Source organism: Nerophis lumbriciformis, linkage group LG05 (assembly GCF_033978685.3).
Source record: "Nerophis lumbriciformis linkage group LG05, RoL_Nlum_v2.1, whole genome shotgun sequence".
In the NCBI taxonomy this organism is placed as follows: domain Eukaryota; kingdom Metazoa; phylum Chordata; class Actinopteri; order Syngnathiformes; family Syngnathidae; genus Nerophis; species Nerophis lumbriciformis.
Genome location: NC_084552.2, coordinates 46,104,665 through 46,126,533, shown reverse-complemented (window position 1 = coordinate 46,126,533; position 21,869 = coordinate 46,104,665). Strand labels below are relative to the sequence as shown.

Genomic DNA, 21,869 nt, shown 5'->3' with positions numbered 1-21,869 from the left:
GTCAGTGATGGGTAACATATTACATAATAAGCCCAGAGTGCTCTTAGGAGGATTTGCATCAAAAACCACTACTTAGACGTAGCAAAAACAACATAACATAACTTAAACTCACCCTGCTGATGCCTTGACAAGATGTACTTTAAATGGACCAGTAACTTTGGGATCAGGACCTAAATAAAATCAAATTAGTCATTTATTCCCAAAAAGTCGGGACTATTTTGCAGAGGCTTACTTGTGGGTGTGGTGCACTGGTTGTCTTCCTCACTGAGCGTGCTCAACTGTCTCTTAAAGTCTGTAGGGAAAACCACGCATCCACATGAGACAACTTTTAAACTTGGCAATTCACTTCATGTCGCAGTTTATACACCAACAGCACACTGCTGAAGAAGACATTATCCACCCTGTTCCAATATTCTCCTTCTTTATTCTGTACCTGAATCTTGGCCACTGGGAAATACTGTGGGACTTTGAGATAAAGGAGGCTGAGCAAGAGCAGGAGGAAAAGTCGAAGAAGGACGTATAGAAGAACAAGAGGGGGTGTCAACAATGCCGGCAGGTGGTGGGCTTCCCCAGGAAGGAGCACATCCAGAACCTTCCATGTGTTCCTGATGAAGAGGCGGACTGACAGGTGGACAGGATGAAGCTGACATGGAGTGTGACATGGAGTGTGGAATAATGGACAGGAAATGAAGGAAAGAATATTCATGACTACAAATGTTTGCACACAAAGTGATCACATTTTACACATTTGAAAAATAATCATAAATAGATGAATGAACAAATAATTTGAAAGTTTAGTAGCTATTTATACACAACATATACAGGCCTGCCAACCTTAAAAAAATGCTATTAGTCCTCCCAACCGGCAACTTGGAAGAAAATGCGGGTTGGTTATGATAAGTTTAACATTGTATTATATTTTGTGAAAAAGCAAAACTTGTGATACATGGGAATTAAAGCTGCTGTATGTCACAGTTAGGTAGATGCTTGGAGGGCGCTCACGTTCAACCTTTGTAACCCGCTCTCTTCCTAGTTCAAACCTTCAGGATACACACACTGAGAAATAGAACAACGTCATGTCACAAGTGCAGTGTTTGGAATCATTTATTGTCTCGCTCACCTCTTTAAACTCTGTATGGCGGCTATTGTATCTTTATTTTTTTAAATCTTGTACACACAAGTGTGCACACACACAAAAACAAAAGTCAACCAAAGTCAACATTATACTGTATTTGTCCCGTGCGCAAGTGTTTTACAAAGTTAACATCTAATTGTGGCAAATAAAGACAAATCTGTTCTCCCAAACCAATAATTGTATTTAAAGCTTGTCAGTGGTGTGTCGGTTTTAAAAATGTAACTTTGAGCAAGTTGTAAACAGCCCCTTTAAAGACAAAGCTTTATGTTATTAGTTAATGTTATCAACATTCCAGCTTTTTCTCATTAAATTATGCCATTTGCTTTATTTTCAAAATTTTTAGTTTAAATAGATTTCTACAATTTGCAGCAGGCCAATAACAAACGGGCCATAGGCAAAAATCCTGTCGGTATAGGCTACATGACATAATGTCAACTTTGTGAACAACAACACTTGTCTTCTATCTAGCTTGTTACTTTGATTCGTAGCAAGTGAACGATGGTAATTAAATAGAGAAGGATACAGTTACTACAGCTGAAACTAATTAATGCATTACAACAGCCACTTACAGGCATTGGCAGAGGTGGGATGTCCGCCCTCTGAATAATATTCATAATAATAATGGACTAGATTTATATAGCACTTTTCCAGACACGCAAAGTGCTTTACAGTGAGAACTGAGAACCCATCATTCATTCGCTCTACATTTACACATTGATGGTGGTAAGCTACATTTGTAGCCACAGCTCCCCTGGGGTAGACTGACAGGAATGGGGCTGTCCATTTGTGTATACAGCGTCTCCGACCACCACCAAACATTTATTCATATTCACACACAACTGTGAGCGGTACTGGGAGCAAGGTGAGTGAGGTGTCTTGCCCAAGGACCCAACGGCTATCTGAGCCGCACCATCATAACTCTTCATACAGACAGGAAATAGTGTACTACAAGACAACCAATTATAGCCTTTCTGGTCCATGTCACCGGATGTGTTAGAATTTTTTTTTTTTTTAGGTGCACGTCATGCTATGTCCAGGGTTAGAAATTGAATATGCTTGTATGCAAGGGTCAAAATGCATGCAGTCTGCAAAAATTGCGTTCATGTTGGCAGATCTGCATATAATTGCTAAATTGCAATATAAATACAGTATGTAATTTCAATGGGGAGCAGCATTACATGGTGTTTTTATCTGCTGCCCAGGATGTAGAAACTTTGGTGAGAGTGTGGGCTGTCCTAAAGGGGTATGACATTTAGGAGGCCTCCACTCACTCTGCCAGGAAGCTGGAGGGAAAAGAGAAGGGATGGAAGCATGGAAGGACTGGAAAGGCAAAGAGCAGGCGTAGGCTGTCCCGGCCTGTACCTGTGTCAGAGGCTGAGGGAAGACTGGAGGGTCTGGTCAGTGTTGAGCCGTGCTCCACCACCTTGAGATGTTTCTGAGCAGGAGAAGCTTGCAGAGGTAAAGGAGGGCGGGAGCTGAGAGGAGCTGAGGAGGAGGTGATGAAGACAATGAAGGAAAGAACTAAGAAAGAGTAGCACATGAAAGTGTATGCTTGTACCTGGTGGTGAGCTATCAGTGAAGGCGGGAGAGGAGAAAGAGGAATCAGTGGGCGACTGGGAGAGCGGGAAGGAGGAGAGTTCAATGGGGGTGTCAATGTGGAAGCTTCGTGGCCGTTTGGGAGCTGGCACAAAAAAAAGGCAATAAGCGAAAGTAAAAATAAAACAAGACAAACCGTTAGGAGAGAGTTCAGTCATTGTGGATTAGTTTGCATGAGAACATTCCTAGCTTACAAATATTTATACACATGAACTCTGAACTCTGGTCACTGTTTAACATGTGAAGGAACGTCACATGTACCTGATCCGCAACTAGGCTGGAAGATTTTGGGAAGTGCAGGAGGGTGACCTTGTGTGAAAGCTGGCAATGAATAGGCATAGATGGAAGGGGGCGCCTGATGGGCAGTGGGGAGGTGTTGGGGTTGAGGCGGAGCATGATGAGATGGTACAGACATTGAAGCAGAAACGCAGAAACGAGACCTTTTTCCATCCTTCTCTGTGTTTACTGGATGAACGGGAAGGAAAGAGGACAGGGTGCATGATGGAAATGAAGAATGCAGACGGTGAAGCCAGAAGGTGGAGTACAGTGGATATCCGCTATTTGCAGGGGTTAATTCCGAGATAGCAAAAAAAAACCCACAAAAAAACCCATAAAAATGCCTACTTGTGACACGTTAAAGTACCAGTAGAGTGGAAAAACAAGTTGACTTGATATGCCTAATTGTGTTTCATTGTATCCATTAAACCATATCCAATCTTATTTACAATCCGCAAAGTATGTGAAAATACTGTTTAAACATCACAAATTGTCACCAATTCACTCAGCCATTTTTAATATTCCGCTCCGAACGTCTTCGGCAATTTCCGTCACTGGAGTTACACTTCTGTATCCGATCATACTGGAAATGCGCAGAAATTAGAGATGTGCTGCCTATCATTCACAATCTCTATAAAAGACATGAACACACAGGTTTTTTTTAAAATAAATACATAAATAGTCTTTCAATGGAGTCTCTCTAATCCGACCACAAAACCCTCTAAATAACCATCCAAAACCCGCCAACAATACTTTATGTATATCGTGACCTGAATATTAACCAAATATTAGCGATATATTTATCATAAGCGCTAACGCAGACAAGCGATTTTTTAGCGGCTGATTGATAGCACACAGCTAAGTAACCCTCTGCTGCTTTACTGTGAGCTTGCAGCGATGTCTTGCTGCTCCCGCATCATCGCGTCTCGTCTCATCAAAGTTATTCTCGATTATAAATCATGCCTTTTATCTGTATATTAGGATAATTTAGCCATAAATCTAAAAATGGTTCATCTGTGACATTCACTTCATATCAGAAGACATAGACAAACACACACAACCAAAGACGTGTCTGCAGTGAAAAGTTTACTTGTTAACCCTTCGTGTGCATCGTGATTAATTCTTCATACAAACGGGAATATTTGTCTTTAGATATATGGATAACCTTTATCTATAGTCTTTTTATCAGACATTATAAATGACATGATGGTATTACGTTCACACCCCAACACTGCTTTACCTAACAATCAGTAATCATGATTTCAATATTGATAACAATAATCTTTTTAAATACACCAATGGTGCAACTGGACACATCCTCAGTGATGTAACCTAGGATCACAGGGGGTGTTGGGTCTTTCAACAATCAGACCCCCTCCCCTAGGCGACCCAGCCAGGGTTGATCAGGCCCCAGCCTGTGTCCAGGTAGCGCTACTGCCCGACATGCCACGCCTCTCCCCTCCTGATCCACAGCCACCTTGATGCCACTTATGCTGCATCTGTGGCTAACTTCATGGCCCTTCGCTGGCTGGCCCCTGTGATGCCAAGCATTCTGTAGGCCCTGCAGAGGGATTTGCCCACAAACCCTCGACATTCCACTTAAATGGGCCGGCACATCGCTCGCCACCCATTGGTCAGACACTCCGCCACAAGCTGAGAGTACTTTGCGCTCTTCCTCTCATTGGCCACCTCCATACGGTCCTTCCAAGGCACTGTGAGCTCCAGGAGGATTACCTGCTTGGAGGAGGTAAGCACAATATCTGGCCTTAGTGTTGTTTTGGCAGCCACAACTGCTTGCCCAGATCAACTGACAGCTCCCAGTCGCGTGCTGTTGCCAACAGACCACAAGAGGTGTTCCGGGCAGCCGGTGTTGACTTCTCCCCAGCTCTGATGAAAGCGGTGCTCTTTACTGGGCGGAGAGTCTTGCTGTGACTGACTCTCCTGCAGATGGAATCGGCTATGGCTTTCAGAACTTGGTAATGTCGCCAGCGGTACCGCCCTTCACCCAGGACAACAGCTTAAGATGTGCTCCAAAGAAGAAGAAGTTCTTCTTCTACGGGGGAAAATGAAGTCGGCGGCTGATTACCGTAGTTGCGAGACCTAAACTTTATGTAAAGACCCAAAAATGGCTCCTATTAAGAGACACGCTTACGACGCAGAGTTTAAACTCAAGGCGAAGAAGTTATTCTTCTACGGTAAGCAGCCGTAGAAGGGGAAACATTAAGTCGACGTAGTTACCGTAGTTGCGAGACCTGTTGTGGCTCAATATTGGTCCATATATAAGGCGCACCGGATTATAAGGCGCACTGTCATCTTTTGAGGAAATTGGAGGTTTATAGGTGCGCCTTATAGTGCGGAAAATACAGTACATGTTTTTTTACATCTTTATCTACACGAATTCCATATAGTACCGAAAGAGTACCGATGAATACCGGTATCGGTAAGGAATATCATTATTTGTATTGTATCGATGAAATCCTAACGATATACACATTCCTGCACGTGATACTTCTCAGCCTATCAAATCTGTGCATTCCAGGCGCTAAGCATAGAGACAGACAAAAGTGCAGGATGTATGGAGAAACAGGGAGAGAAAGACTGTCAGATAAGTGTATGAAATGCGAACAAAAAAAGATGGAGTGAGAGGACAGGAAAAACAACATAAAAATAAACCTATAACTGGACCTATTATAATTTTAGTTGAATACTCTTTCCTACGCCCTATAAAATGCCTCACAACCTGTAAAATGTACAATATGTACAGTAGATATTGTGGTGTCGCTTTCATCTCACTCTACAACGGCGAGGTGTAGTTTGAGGCTCCGCAGGCCAAAAGTCCAAAAACCAACCCTGTGTCTACATAATCCAGACGCACTGCTTGCCTAATTCCTAGGGGTCTAACAAGTAACCTATATGAATCAGAAATCGGTTTTAATTCAAAAGATGTGAGTGCATTGGTACACGGCTCCAAATGTAAAATAAACTGGTCGATGGCCCAATTACAATGTTATGAATCAGTTTATTATATCTGCTATACTGATGAAAGCTCTGTCTTGCGTACATGTATGCTGTAATATTATGATGTACATACTATGCTTTATTATTGTTTATAAATGATTACCAATTTAGGGTGAATTAAATGTTTTTTTGCATATTTTCAGAAAGAAAATGCACGAATGGGCGTGTATTCCCATGAATCAAATTAATACGAAAATGTAGAATTTTTTTTTTTTAATCTGAATATGCAGTGTAGCAAAAAACTAATTGCAAATAGGTGGGCATCCACTGTAAAATAATTGTGGACAGGAGGTTACCTTGGGGGCCTGAATCAACAGCAGGCCTCCAAGCCAGGTCATATAATCTTGTAGAAGCTGAAAAGAAGCAGCGCAATGACAGAAACACGACGAGAGAACACGAAAAAGATGAATAGAAAGAAGAAACTGTCCAGTTAATGTTTGACTTGTGTGTTGGTAATAAGTATTACCTGAACCAGAAGCAGCTAGTCCACTTCCGAAGTTTGACCTCCTTTCCTCGCCTGCTTCCTCGTCACTGTCGTTAAAATCATCCAGATTGCCGATGTCGCTCTGCTTGAAACTCATTAGACTGGCCAGACTCTGCATATCCTCATCACTGCAAGATATGAGAGCAATGTCTGTACTTATAACTTTTACTTTAAAGTGTTTGAGAGGTTGCTGCTGACTCACGTGGCTTTGCCCTCCTTGAGAAACACACAGGACAAGGTGAGTTTGAGAGTTGCCTCTTTCACTTTTACCGACAGAGGTTTCAACTTGAGCCTCAGGTCGTAGTGCGCCGGTGTGGCGCTGGCATAGTCCTTCATGTTGACGTCGGCCGAGGCCAATACCTTCCTTCGCCCCTTTGTCTCCTGAAACGGAGAAGAGGGAAGTGAACACAAGTGCCTGAGACGACATTGTCAGTTAAGTCAAATACTTACATTCTCAATGACAAAAGTCCAATCTTTGTCTTCAAAGTCCTCTGCAGCTGGCTCCTGTTGAAAGAAAGATCTTAGCAATGTTCTTGTCCACGTTCAAGTTTTAAGAGGAAAGGATCTTGTTACCTTGAAGAGTGTCACTGTGATGTCCAGACTCTCAGGGACCTGCCAGAGTACCAGACCTCTGTAAGGGTTCTGGATACCTGGCTGCCAACTATGGAGCTAAAAGTGGCCACAATTAAGTTAGCCCATGTTTGTATTTTATAACAACATATCTGAATAAAATCTCTGTATTTGGTTTCATACCTTTGTGCTATGACGTCTATTTCTTCGGATCCACACCACTCTCAGTTTGTCTGGTTGCCTGGAATCACAGTCATTTATAACTATCAAACCAACAATATGTGTGGACCACAAAAAAGGTGATTCAAAGAAAATGTCTTACTTAAACTTGTATTATATATTTAAAAAAAATATTAAAACAAATAGTTTGGCCTCTATTTTGTTTGTAATTAACTACACATTATTCCATCCATCCATCCATCCATCTTCTTCCGCTTATCCGAGGTCGGGTCGCGGGGGCAGCAGCCTAAGCAGGGAAGCCCAGACTTCCCTCTCCCCAGCCACTTCGTCCAGCTCCTCCCGGTGGATCCCGAGGCGTTCCCAGGCCAGCCGGGAGACATAGTCTTCCCAACGTGTCCTGGGTCTTCCCCGTGGCCTCCTACCGGTCGGACGTGCCCGAAACACCTCCCGAGGGAGGCGTTCGGGTGGCATCCTGACCAGATGCCCGAACCACCTCATCTGGCTCCTCTCGATATGGAGGAGCAGCGGCTTTACTTTGAGCTCCCCCCGGATGGCAGAGCTTCTCACCCTATCTCTAAGGGAGAGCCCCGCCACCCGGCGGAGGAAACTCATTTCGGCCGCTTGTACCCGTGATCTTGTCCTTTCGGTCATGACCCAAAGCTCATGACCATAGGTGAGGATGGGAACGTAGATCGACCGGTAAATCGAGAGCTTTGCCTTCTGGCTCAGCTCCTTCTTCACCACAACGGATCGATACAGCGTCCGCATTACTGAAGATGCCGCACCGATCCGCCTGTCGATCTCACGATCCACTCTTCCCTCACTCGTGAACAAGACTCCGAGGTACTTGAACTCCTCCACTTGGGGCAAGATCTCCTCCCCAACCCGGAGATGGCACTCCACCCTTTTCCGGGCGAGAACCATGGACTCGGATTTGGAGGTGCTGATTCTCATCCCAGTCGCTTCACACTCGGCTGCGAACCGATCCAGTGAGAGCTGAAGATCTTGGCCAGATGAAGCCATCAGGACCACATCATCTGCAAAAAGCAGAGACCTAATCCTGCAGCCACCAAACCAGATACCCTCAACGCCCTGACTGCGCCTAGAAATTCTGTCCATAAAGGTTATGAACAGAATCGGTGACAAAGGGCAGCCCTGGCGGAGTCCAACCCTCACTGGAAACGTGTCCGACTTACTGCCGGCAATGCGGACCAAGCTCTGACACCGATTATACAGGGAGCGAACCGCCACAATAAGACAGTCCGTTACCCCATACTCTCTGAGCACTCCCCACAGGACTTCCCGGGGTACACGGTCGAATGCCTTCTCCAAGTCCACAAAGCACATGTAGACTGGTTGGGCAAACTCCCATGCACCCTCAAGGACCCTGCCGAGAGTATAGAGCTGGTCCACAGTTCCACGACCAGGACGAAAACCACACTGTTCCTCCTGAATCCGAGGTTCGACTATCCGGCGTAGCCTCCTCTCCAGTACACCTGAATAGACCTTACCGGGAAGGCTGAGGAGTGTGATCCCACGATAGTTGGAACACACCCTCCGGTTCCCCTTCTTAAAGAGAGGAACCACCACCCCGGTCTGCCAATCCAGAGGTACCGCCCCCGATGTCCACGCGATGTTGCAGAGTCTTGTCAACCAAGACAGCCCCACAACATCCAGAGCCTTAAGGAACTCCGGGCGGATCTCATCCACCCCCGGGGCCTTGCCACCGAGGAGCTTTTTAACTACCTCGGCAACCTCAGCCCCAGAAATAGGAGAGCCCACCACAGATTCCCCAGGCCCTGCTTCCTCATAGGAAGACGTGCTGGTAGGATTGAGGAGGTCTTCGAAGTATTCTCTCCACCGATCCACAACATCCACAGTCGAGGTCAACAGAGCACCATCCCCACCATACACGGTGTTGACACTGCACTGCTTCCCCTTCCTGAGGCGGCGGATGGTGGTCCAGAATTGCTTCGAAGCCGTCCGGAAGTCTTTTTCCATGGCCTCACCGAACTCCTCCCATGTCCGAGTTTTTGCCTCCGCGACCGCTGAAGCCGCACACCGCTTGGCCTGTCGGTACCTGTCTGCTGCGTCAGGAGTCCCATGAGCCAAAAGAACCCGATAGGACTCCTTCTTCAGCTTGACGGCATCCCTCACCGCCGGTGTCCACCAACGGGTTCTAGGATTACCGCCACGACAGGCACCAACTACCCTGCGGCCACAGCTCCAATCGGCCGCCCCGACAACAGAGGTACGGAACATCGTCCACTCGGACTCAATGTCCAGCGCCTCCCTCGTGACATGTTCAAAGTTCTTCCGGAGGTGGGAATTGAAACTCTCTCTGACAGGAGACTCTGCTAGACGTTCCCAGCAAACCCTCACAATGCGTTTGGGCCTGCCAGGTCTGTCCGGCATCCTCCCCCACCATCGCAGCCAACTCACCACCAGGTGGTGATCGGTAGAAAGCTCCGCCCCTCTCTTCACCCGAGTGTCCAAAACATGAGGCCGCAAATCCGATGACACAACTACAAAGTCGATCATGGAACTGCGGCCTAGGGTGTCCTGGTGCCAAGTGCACATATGGACACCCTTATGTTTGAACATGGTGTTTGTTATTGACAATCCGTGACGAGCACAAAAGTCCAATAACAAAACACCACTCGGGTTCAGATCCGGGCGGCCATTCTTCCCAATCACGCCTCTCCAGGTTTCACTGTCGTTGCCAACATGAGCGTTGAAGTCCCCCAGTAGAACGAGGGAATCACCCGGGGGAGCACTCTCCAGTACTCCCTCGAGTGAATCCAAAAAGGGTGGGTAATCTGAACTGCCGTTGGGCGCGTAAGCGCAAACAACAGTCAGGACCCGTCCCCCCACCCGAAGGCGGAGGGAGGCTACCCTCTCGTCCACCGGGTTGAACTCCAACGTGCAGGCTTTGAGCCGAGGGGAAACAAGAATTGCCACCCCAGCCCGTCGCCTCTCATTGCCGGCAACGCCAGAGTGGAAGAGAGTCCAGCCCCTGTCAAGAGAACTGGTTCCAGAGCCCTTGCTGTGCGTCGAAGTGAGTCCGACTATATCTAGCCGGAACTTCTCCACCTCACGCACAAGCTCAGGCTCCTTCCCCCCCAGCGAGGTGACGTTCCACGTCCCAAGAGCTAGCTTCTGTAGCCGAGGATCGGACCGCCAAGTGCCCTGCCTTCGGCTTCCGCCCAGCTCACATCGCACCCGACCTCTATGACCCCTGCTATGGGTGGTGAGCCCATTGGAGGGGGGACCCACGTTGCCTCTTCGGGCTGTGCCCGGCCGGGCCCCATGGGGACAGGCCCGGCCACCAGGCGCTCGCCATCGTGCCACACCTCCGGGCCTGGCTCCAGAGGAGGGCCCCGGTGACCCGCGTCCGGGCGAGGGAAATCTGGGTTCCTTGTTCGTGTTCTTCATAGAGGTCTACATTATTTACGTTATTATAAATATGGACATCTACATAATGACATGAGTGGCTGGACAGGACAGATTGAAAAAATATATAAATAAATAAAAATCGATTTTTAATTATTATTTTTTTTCTATTATTTTATTCCATTAAGAATCGTTACAAATAAGAATTACGATTAATCTGATTTTTTTTTTTTTTGACACCCCTAATCAATACAGCACCATATACTGCTGTTGCCCAAAGAGCGAAAGTGACCAACAGAAACCAAAATAGACGGAGCCTTAAGCTCACACATATTCAACACCTGCTGCACTTTTTGTTTGTCAGCAAACTCTAGCGGCATGTTGACAAGTCTTTCAAAGAGACACTCCGTGTGAGGAAAATGTTGTGGATTGTTGGTGATCCACAACGATTAAAGCAGAAGAAATGCTTGTTGCCGGAGAACAGCCTGTCCAGCTGATCCACATTTTACACATTCTTCTTGGTTTACACTGACATCACATGTGACATCACATTATGTCAAGCATGAGCTCCCCAGCCTGCGTGTTATTATGTAGAAAAGCAAATAAATATTCTGGATGACCAAATTTTTAAAGACACAGATGTTTCATCAAATAACAGTGAGGTTGAAACCCCAGCTGGTAACTTTTACTGAATATGTCGTAATCAATACTGTGGTGACTCCCCTCCATTGGACATTTTGTGTCTTTGGGGCAAGATGATAAGCTCGAAAGAGAACAGGAAAAGTCACTGGTTATAGCTTTCTATGACAGATAAAAACATGTTGTTGCTTGTGCATGTGTGTGTTAAGCTCCGAGAGGGAAAGCTGAGCCACAATGCAAGCTCGGGCTGGAGAACTAAATTATGAGTAAGCTCAGTGGAATTAAAGCATAACATCATTTAGTAATCTAATTTAAACTCTCAACTCAAAATGGCAACACCACACCACAGTGACTGTTTCGTGTGAATTAAATATCATTGCTTTCAGTATATTTTGCTGTGACAGAGGCGGTTTTGTGTTGTAAGCTTTGGCTGACCCACTTAGCAGGATGCCACAAAACAAGCATAGTGCAGCCGCAGCATCTCAGCATCAAAAACAAGACCCGGAAGTTCTGTCAAACACGCTAACATGGGCTGTTTTCTAAATTGTGCATTTCAACACTTAATCCTACATATCTATACAGTGGATTGCCGCATACTCATCCCATTTTATTTACCTTGAATCAATAATAATTTATGTACAGTATAATAATATAGCATACTGTACATGTGACCTAAGAGGCTGTAGCAGCACTAGCTTTTGATAGTCATCTTTGTTACAATTCAGCCTCAAAGTTGAAGCGAAGAAACAGGCAATACAGATGCAGAGTGGGTTATGCAAACGCAGCATTTGAGAAACGCTTGATTATCTCTGACTGCTAGCCCGAACGACCGAGCGGCCTATTGAGCAGTGGAGGTAGCACCACAAGAGATAGAAGCGCGGTTCTAGCGGTAGCCTGACCACCAAGATAAAGACTGTGACTGTTCTATTTATTATCGTACACTACCATACATTAGTCGTGACTACCTATTGTAACATTTTTTTAAATGTTTAATAAGTGTGTGAGGTATACCATATAATACGACTCAAATCAGGATTATGCTTCTATGCATTAAGCTTGTTAGCTTCCTGCGTTGCAGGTGAACAATGGCAATTAAAGTGAGACGTGAAGTGTTACTGGAGCTGGATTAGTGTCCAAAATAGGACGTTGCTGTTACGGTGGTACCTCAACTTACGAGCATATTGTGTTCCACGACCAAGCTCGTAACTCAAAATACTTGTATCTCAAAGCAGCAAATGAACTGAAATCAATTCAATCCATGCTCGGCTCTTCCAAAACATTTAAAATGTAACATTACTTCAAAAATAAATAGCATTATTCTCATTCATCCAGGTCATTCAGTCGATCACAACTGGACTGTGTTGTTTCTTCTTAGGAGACATTTTGCCTCTCATCCACGTAGGCTTCATCAGTTCATGCTCATAGACTTATATTGGTCGAATCGAGATCTGACTGATCTAAGTCTAAGACTAGATCTGACCAATCTACGTCTATAAACAGGAACTGATGAAGCCTGCTTGGATGAGAGGCAAAACGCCTTCTAAAACAAACCAAACAGTCCAGTTGTGATAAATTCAATGCTCTTACAATACAATACCATGTACTAAAAACAAATACAGCAGTTTTTTCAAAATATTGCTACAAAATTGATCAGCATTTACCTTGGTGTCCCTACATCGGACGGCCTTTTTTTTTTCATAAGTGTTGCCAAGTCCGCTTTTTATCTTATTATAAGTGACTTGTTTTAATACAGCTGGTTGCATATATTTATTGTGACATTTGACAACACGTTTGACGTTGACGTGTTTCAATTTGTTCTGTCTCGTTCTGACCCTACAGCATCTGCAGCTTTGCAAAACTTTTGTGGATAAAAGTTTGTCATTTGTTGCCGCATGCCACGGAGGCTCGAGGTAGCTTGTGGGATGCAGACTGACGCTACGGCGGGGCTTTACTCTTAGTTCTTGTGTAAACAAAGCATGAACAACAATGTGTAACAATACATTAAATAATTTATTTCTAAAACAAGACGCTGAGACACCTCGCAACTCCGATTACTCGTAAATTGAGAGACCAGTGTGCTTGCATTACTTCACATTCTGCTGGTGGTCTCGGAACGTAATCTCTACAAACAGAGGGGATCTACTGTATTATGCACGTGAGGAAGGGTGCAAATTTGGACAGTGCATTGCTGTTCAAATTCATCACTGTTTTTGCACACTTACCGGAAATGGCGATCACACTATTTCTTCAACTCTTCTTATACTCTCATTGTTTATGACTAACAACCACTTATCCCATTCTCTTCTGCTACAAGCCAAGCCGTCCTGCGTGCCATATATAGGATAGGATCCATATATCTATGGCAGCGGTAGGGAACCTATGGCTCTATAGCCAGATGTGGCTCTTTTGATGACTGCATCTGGCTCTCAGATAAATCTTAGCTGACATTGCTTAACACGATAAGTAACGAATAATTCCGCTGGTAATCACAATGTTAAAAATAACGTTCAAAATAAAAAACATTCTCATGCATTTTAATCCATCCATCCGTTTTCTACCACACCTGTTCAAGAAATAACAATGTTATTAAAACTAATTAGAGACTTATTATGCACTAAAAATGTTGGTCTTACTTAAAAAATGCATGCATTTAGTTGTCCATCCATCCATCCATTTTCTACCTCTTGTCCCTTTTTGGGGTCGCTGGAGCCTATCTCAGCTGCAGTCGGGCGGTAGGCGGGGTCACCCTGGACAAGTCGCCACCTCATCGCAGGGCCAACACAGATAGACAGACAACATTCACACTCACATTCTCACACTAGGGCCAATTTAGTGTTGCCAATCAACCTATCCCCAGGTGCATGTCTTTGGGGGTGGGAGGAAGCCGGAGTACCCGGAGGGAACCCACGCAGTCACGGGGAGAACATGCAAACTCCACACAGAAAGATCTCGAGCGCAGGATCGAACCTTCGTATTGTGAGGCAGATGCACTAACCCCTCTACCACCGTGCTGCCCGCATTTAGTTGTATTCAGTGTTAAAAAATATGATATGGCTCTAACGGAAATACATTTTAAAATATTTGGCTTTCATGGCTCTCTCAGCCAAAAAGGTTCCCGACCCCTGATCTATGGGCTCCATCTTCTATCCATCCATCCATTTTCTACCGCTTATTCCCTTCGGGGTCACGGGGGGCGCTGGAGCCTATCTGAGCTACAATCGGGCGGAAGGCGGGCTACACCCTGGACAAGTCGCCACCTCATCGCAGGGCCAACACAGATAGACAGACAACATTCACACTCACATTCACACACTAGGGCCAATTTAGTGTTGCCAATCAACCTATTCCCAATTATTTACGAAAATTGTGTGAGCCTATGGCTTTACATTTCGTTACATACATATATATCTTGCATTCTATTTTAGTTACTTTATTGAGTTTACAACCCCCTGGCGCTGTTTTGTACTGTTTTTGTACTGTTTCTGTGCTTGTTTTGATTATTATTATTTCTTGATTGTTTGTAAATGATGTATATTATAAATAAAGGTTTATAAAATTCAATAAAATAAAAAAACCTAAAGATGGACTTCTTTCAATGTAAGGCTGTTGAGCACATCGTACCGGTTTCTAAATAAAAACACCACGGTTGTTGTGACCAACAATATCACGGTTATTATCATCGTGTTGTTGTTGTATGTGTTTAAAAAGTATTTAAACACAAACTGGCATATTTTAAGCCAGTTTTATTTTAGGAATAAGAAATAAAATACGAATAAATAGAAATAAAAAAATCTATGGGCTCCATCACTTAATAACCATTAGAGGGTTGAGTGCGACATCCGGGTATTGGCATTCTACTGTCACACTTACGCACTCAAAATACTAAGTGTTACTATTTGTAACACGGCCATCAGATCTTACAGGTTTATAACCAAAATTATAAATTTGACTAATTATTACCAAGTTAGTGAGCTGTTCCAGAACAAAGCCACGAACGTAGTAGCTCTTTCAACAAGACGTTATAAACGGGAGACGACTCGCGTTGTTGATAAAGTTGAGCATTAGCAGCTAGCTACTCACCATTTATTAGTGCATTCTACCAGCAGCTCGCCAAAAGACGCGGCAAACTGGAACTTGGATGCTTTCTTCCCAACGCGCTGCAGTCGCTTCCAAACCGAAGTCATGGTCGAACAATGGTGTCAAATCCCCTGACAGCGCGACATGAAGAGAAAGGAAGAAGTGATGGGACACCTGTCTTGTCTCGATGGCTTTCTCCGGCTGACAGCCCCAGCGCCTCGATAATCGTCATCTGCGTCAACGCTAACCAGCACGAACCGGAAACGTGGCCACGACCGCATTCAAAATAAAACACATACTTTTTATAACAAAAGAACACAAGCGCAAGCGATTTGTTTGTCAGAAGATATGTGGAGGTAGAATTTGTTCTGGAAATAAATGAGACACGTCTATGCTCTCTTCCTGATGAGCCAATCATACATCATCATGCCATTCTAATGTCTCTCATGTGTGCTAGTATGTCAGAAAAGTTGACTTAAGAATAACCCAAAATTCACTCAGTGTTTAAAAACACCCATCTACTTTTTACGTGTGTTTTTAACAGTTATGGTACTTTTTAAGAGTTACATCCGGTTTCATTTTCGTTTATCACGGCAGGACTTCCGTCTCTACTGAAAAGTACTTATCTTCTAAACTTATATCCATCCAACCATTTTCTACTGCTTGTCCCTTTTGGGGTCATGGGGGGTGCTGGAGCCTATCTCAGCTGCATTTGGGCGGAAGGCGGGGTACGTCCTGGACAAGTCGCCACCTCATCGCAGGGCTTATATATATATATATATATATATATATATATATATATATATATATATATATATATATATATATATATATATATATATATATATATATATTTATTTATTTATTTATTTTTATTTTTATTTTTTGTAATTTTGTTTGTTGTTTTTTTATTTACTTTGCATTGAGTTTTTTTGCTCTAAGAAATCGGCCCAGTTCATTCTACCTATCAGGCTAAGGCAAGAGGCGTGGCCATATTGGTTAATAAGAATGTACATTTTATCCCCACTGGCATTATAAAAGATTATTATCATTATTATTATTATTATTATTATATCATAGCTAAGGGCTTATTTTACAACGCCAAGGTAATATTAGTGAATGTATTGTATATACTCCTCACTGTGATGATGACGCCCAGTTTTTTGTGCAACTCATTGGATTGCTCCCTGATTTACATTCTCACTTACCGGTTCCTATTATGGGAGGAGATTTCAATTTATTTAAGTCAGCTTCCTATATCCAATCTTGTCTCCCAGAACTTGGGATTTCAGATATATGGCGCTTTCTACACCAAATAAGGAGAGAATACTCATTCTTTTTACATATACACCATACATGTAGTAGACGTTAAAAGCTTACTTGCGAGGTCAAATTATTTCTTAGGAGAGGTGCAGCTTGGTTGGGGGATTTTGCCGTTTGTGTGGGTATCTTTTGGGCGCATTGAGCAATGCCGCGGAGACGGTAATGGCGGTGATTGTTTTGATCGCAGTGACTTTGTTTTTTGTTTTGATTGTGTGTATCTGCTTACAACGCACACACCTATAGGACTTTGAGGGATCAGCTTGTGGGGAGGATGAGGATGCCTCTATGGGGCTCCAGTCCTCCTGACTTGTCCCCTGCTCGTCCATCCTTCGCTGATGTCACCTATTTTGATTGCATCATTAGTCGTCAACCGCATATATACTGTATCTCCCTCACGCTACAGCACACACATCTATAGGGACTGCAGGTCAGCTGTGACGGCTGACCTCCTAATTCTAACTACACAGTAGACAATCTGGGGGCCTTATACACTCTCACATCACATGCACGGGTTGGATGGGGTAGAAAGTGCGGGTAGAAGGTGCCTAGGTGAGATCACGGCTGGGGCGGTGGGGTAGGTTCTGTCTCTGTTGGGGAGGGGGTGGGAGACAAAGGAATGTGGCTGGGGCGGTGGGTGGAATGGCTGGATGGAGTTCTTGTGCAGCGGCCAGCTGCTGGGTCAGTGAGGCTGGAGCCTATCCCAGCTGCACTCTAGCAGAAAGCGGGGTACAGCCTGGACAAGTCGCCACCTCATCGCAGGGCCAACACAGATACATAACATTCACACTCACATTCACACACTAGGAACAATTTAGTGTTGCCAATCAGCTTATCCGGGCAGTACGGTGGAACAGGGGTTAGTGCATGTGACTCACAATACGAAGGTCCTGAGTTCAATCCCGGGCTCGGGATCTTTCTGTGTGGAATTTGCATGTTCTCCCCGTGACTGCGTGGGTTCCCTCTGGGTACTCCGGCTACATGCTATGCATGTCTTTGGAGATGGGATCCCATCTCCAAAGACATGCACCTGGGGATAGGTTGATTGGGAACACTAAATTGTCCCTAGTGTGTGAATGTGAGTGTGAATGTTGTCTGTCTATCTGTGTTGGCCTTGCGATGAGGTGGTGACTTGTCCAGGGTGTACACCCCCACCGCAGCTGAGATAGGCTCCAGCACACACCCCGACCACGAAGGGGACAAGCGGTAGAAAATGGATCGATGGATGGAATCAGCCTATCCCGGGTGAATGTCTTTGGAGGTGGGAGGAAGCCGGAGTACCCGAAAGGGGAACCCACGCTTACAACATAAACACCGGTCAACAGTTTTTTATACAAAGATTTAAACCAGGGGTGTCCAAAGTGCGTCACATGGAGGCCCTTTGCAGCCCGCAGCTCACAACAACAAGCTGACTTACAGGCATTTTTTATATATTATAATGTATATATAGTGAAAAAGAAAAGGATAAACAAACGGGCAATCTGCATGTTTTATTCCCTGCAGTGGAAAAAAAACCCTGATTTGGACTGTCACAACAATCAACAATGTAACATGGAAGTAAAAACTATTTGCACCGTATGGTTTTTTAATTTATTGTACAACTGATTTTAAAATCTGATCAAGGGCGTCAGGGATGTTACTTTATGTTAGAACAGTTTATATGCCGGTATTATGACTTTTGGTTTGCAATTGCATGAGGACACTCATGCAATTGCATGCTCTCTTTGACTCAAGAGTATCTCAAGAGTTCCTCCACTGGGTGGACAAAGTGGGGAAACAGCTGCATTTGGGCGGGTACAAATAAAAATATGGAGGCGGAGGGGTAACCATTTTTTTTTCAATGTGACTTTGACAAACTGTTCCAGGCTGTCCTCCTTACTGACTAAAAGCCGTACAGAGGACATGCTGAATGAGTGCTTTAGCGGAGATACTTGTGCTCAGTGGAGAGTGGAGACAACATGACAACTACTGATCGGCCTTGTTTACTTCAGGAAATCAACTCTAAAGCTGTCCTCTGAATCCCCCCAGCAACAAGACAACATACACATGTGTGTGTCCTATCCCCTGGAACACATCCACGCAGATTCACATTTCATGCGATGGAATGTGTGATCATGCGCTTGGACGTTGGCTCGGCGAGAGCAACTGGAGCCCAGGAGGCGTCATGCGCAACAATTCCGTGTGCAGGGACTTTTGTAAATATAGCCAGCATTAGCCAAACACCTGTGGAGTGTCTGTCACGAGGCAGAGAGGAAGGTCGCCCAGCAGCCGTGACACAGCAGTCTGCACGACACTCGCAGTGCCAACGTTTTAAAGCAAGGCCGTAAAAAAGGGTGGCCATGTTCGTCCTGCATTATTGGCCTTTGGAAAAAATACAATGAATTTATTATTAATAGGGGTGTCCCAGTACAACTTGTTCCCTTCCGATACGATACCTACAGGTAAAAGCCAGTAAATTAGAATATTTTGAAAAACTTGATTTATTTCAGTAATTGCATTCAAAAGGTGTAACTTGTACATTATTTTTATTCATTGCACACAGACTGATGCATTCAAATGTTTATTTCATTTAATTTTGATGATTTGAAGAGGCAACAAATGAAAAGGAAGCATGAAGTGCTCTAAAACTTGCTGGTAGACGGCTGCGTTGACCCTGGATCTCAGGAAACAGAGTGGACCGACACCAGCAGATGACATGGCACCCCAAACCATCACTGATGGTGGAAACTTTACACTAGACTTCAGGCAACGTGGATCCTGTGCCTCTCCTGTCTTCCTCCAGACTCTGGGACCTCGATTTCCAAAGGAAATGCAAAATTTGCATGGTTGGGTGATGGTTTGGGGTGCCATGTCATCTGCTGGTGTCGGTCCACTCTGTTTCCTGAGATCCAGGGTCAACGCAGCCGTCTACCAGCAAGTTTTAGAGCACTTCATGCTTCCTGCTGCTGACCTGCTCTATGGAGATGGAGATTTCAAGTTCCAACAGGACTTGGCGCCTGCACACAGCGCAAAATCTACCCGTGCCTGGTTTACGGACCATGGTATTTCTGTTCTAAATTGGCCCGCCAACTCCCCTGACCTTAGCCCCATAGAAAATCTGTGGGGTATTGTGAAAAGGAAGATGCAGAATGCCAGACCCAAAAACGCAGAAGAGTTGAAGGCCACTATCAGAGCAACCTGGGCTCTCATAACACCTGAGCAGTGCCAGAAACTCATCGACTCCATGCCACGTCGCATTAACGCAGTAATTGAGGCAAAAGGAGCTCCAACCAAGTATTGAGTATTGTACATGCTCATATTTTTCATTTTCATACTTTTCAGTTGGCCAACATTTCTAAAAATCCCTTTTTTGTATTAGCCTTAAGTAATATTCTAATTTTGTGACACACGGAATTTTGGATTTTCATTTGTTGCCACTTCAAATCATCAAAATTAAATGAAATAAACATTTGAATGCATCAGTCTGTGTGCAATGAATAAATATAATGTACAAGTTACACCTTTTGAATGCAATTACTGAAATAAATCAAGTTTTTCAAAAATTTTCAAATTTACTGGCTTTTACCTGTATATTGGAGCCTTGAGTATTGGCCCATACCGATATTGACCCAATATGTCAGCACAAATCATAATAGATGCTTTTATTATTGGTAGGTATGAAACAAAGGTAGATAATAAAAAAATAACCTTATGACAGGGTTAATTGTGCTTTTCAAGTGGAGTGTCAATGTGTTTTTGGTGACACCTAGTGGTCACAATAATTCCTTAATTCAAGTGCATACACAACATTGTTCAATGAAGGGCACTTATCATGTATGTCTAGCTTGTGTGCTTAGCTGCTGAGTAGCTCCTGGCTCATATAGTAGCCTTCTCAGTTATCTCACTAAGATTCAAGAAAAGACCAACTTTGTGTGCTTATTGGAGGACATTTTGTTGACTGGCTGTCCAGTTTTGGACCAAGTAAACATGCTGCAGGACTGATTATATCAGAGCTTCTTTCTGAGTTCTTAGATGCAAGCCGATATCATCTGATAGTTTTGTTTTTTTTGCTGACGTCAGACCAATATCCGATATCAGTATTGGATCGGGTGACCCCTACTTATTAAGGAAATATCTTGTCAGATATTTCACTAGTTTGTCATCGATAACACAAAGTTAAGATGTTCTGTTCAGATATATTAGCATATATTGACCTACAATGGATTGGTTTTTGCTTCTTAATGCAAAAAATTTATCAAAAGTGGACGGTCCTGATTTAAGGATCAGAAAGGAATCAAATAAGCTGCACATTTTCTGATGTCCAAACTTATTACATGTCATAAATACTGCAAAATAAAAGATGCGATGGGTGGGGATGGATACCGTAGTTGGTAATGAAGTGAATTAATTAACTCATATTATGTTTTGCATATGGTGTTTAGAATGTTTATATTCATCTTGGAGAAAGACAACTTAACTTTAACTACAGGGTCTCTGCAGGTTTGAACATGTCAAATTGAATACATTTTAAGACTTTTTTAAGACCATCTTGAAAATAATTTAATAATTTCACATCCATACGGACAAAAAATACAACAAAGTAAAATCAGGTTACGTTTCAGCCTCCTCAAAAATCGAAACATTTCAAAGCGAGACTGAAGTTTATGCATGTTTTAACTAAAAGTAAGGTCGATAGATTTTTAAGACCTTTCAAAATTGTATTCAAGACCTTTTATGAGATTTTAGGAGAATTTTAGACATTTTAAGTCCTTAAATTCAAATGATTGGATTTAATAATTTTTTAGACTTTTTAAGACTCCGGGGATAACCTGAACTAGTAGGTATTTCAGTTTGGGCATAGATTAACATAGGGCCCTTTAGTATAGACATTTGTGTGTGGATTGGATTAGTTCTCGCGGAAGAAAAGTCAATCAAATCGGACCTTGGTATGCAAAGGTGATAGCCCTACCCATGAGAAAAGACTACATGTTTAGCTTAATGCCAACATTTAAGTTACGAACAACATCTGTTGTCTTTCCAGACACTTACACACAAACATGTCTTTATGGTGAGGATGTGCTCTCCTGACCTCACACACACACAGAGACAGGAAGGAGGAATATAAAACTGATGGTTTGGCTTCACCAAGTTAGGAGTGCATAATTTTTGACTTGACCTCCTCCAGGAACTGCAGTCCTGTAT

At 43.8% G+C, this 21,869-nt stretch overlaps 1 protein-coding gene across 7 annotated transcripts in view; it reads right to left on the bottom strand.

Annotated features, from left to right (window-relative positions):
- The window catches only part of ehbp1l1a (EH domain binding protein 1-like 1a), a 30,966-nt gene extending 15,108 nt beyond the window's left edge, over positions 1–15,858 (bottom strand). Inside the window, exons 1-14 of one of the 7 annotated variants that reach the window (XM_072913254.1) lie at positions 15,372–15,858; positions 7,263–7,320; positions 7,083–7,178; positions 6,960–7,013; positions 6,712–6,890; positions 6,492–6,637; positions 6,322–6,378; positions 2,993–3,196; positions 2,694–2,816; positions 2,498–2,620; positions 2,407–2,418; positions 434–643; positions 233–292; positions 113–170 (exon numbers count right to left, since the gene is read on the bottom strand). In XM_072913254.1, coding sequence (XP_072769355.1) covers positions 113–170; positions 233–292; positions 434–643; positions 2,407–2,418; positions 2,498–2,620; positions 2,694–2,816; positions 2,993–3,196; positions 6,322–6,378; positions 6,492–6,637; positions 6,712–6,890; positions 6,960–7,013; positions 7,083–7,178; positions 7,263–7,320; positions 15,372–15,475 — 1,484 coding nt within the window. In that variant the 5' untranslated portion in view covers positions 15,476–15,858. Of the gene's footprint in view, positions 1–112; positions 171–232; positions 293–433; positions 644–2,313; positions 2,419–2,497; positions 2,621–2,693; positions 2,817–2,992; positions 3,197–6,321; positions 6,379–6,491; positions 6,638–6,711; positions 6,891–6,959; positions 7,014–7,082; positions 7,179–7,262; positions 7,321–15,371 lie in introns of all 7 variants that reach the window. The other 6 variants (XM_061959360.2, XM_072913255.1, XM_061959361.2 and 3 more) reach the window with 6 other exon arrangements.
- Positions 15,859–21,869: the final 6,011 nt, after the last annotated feature.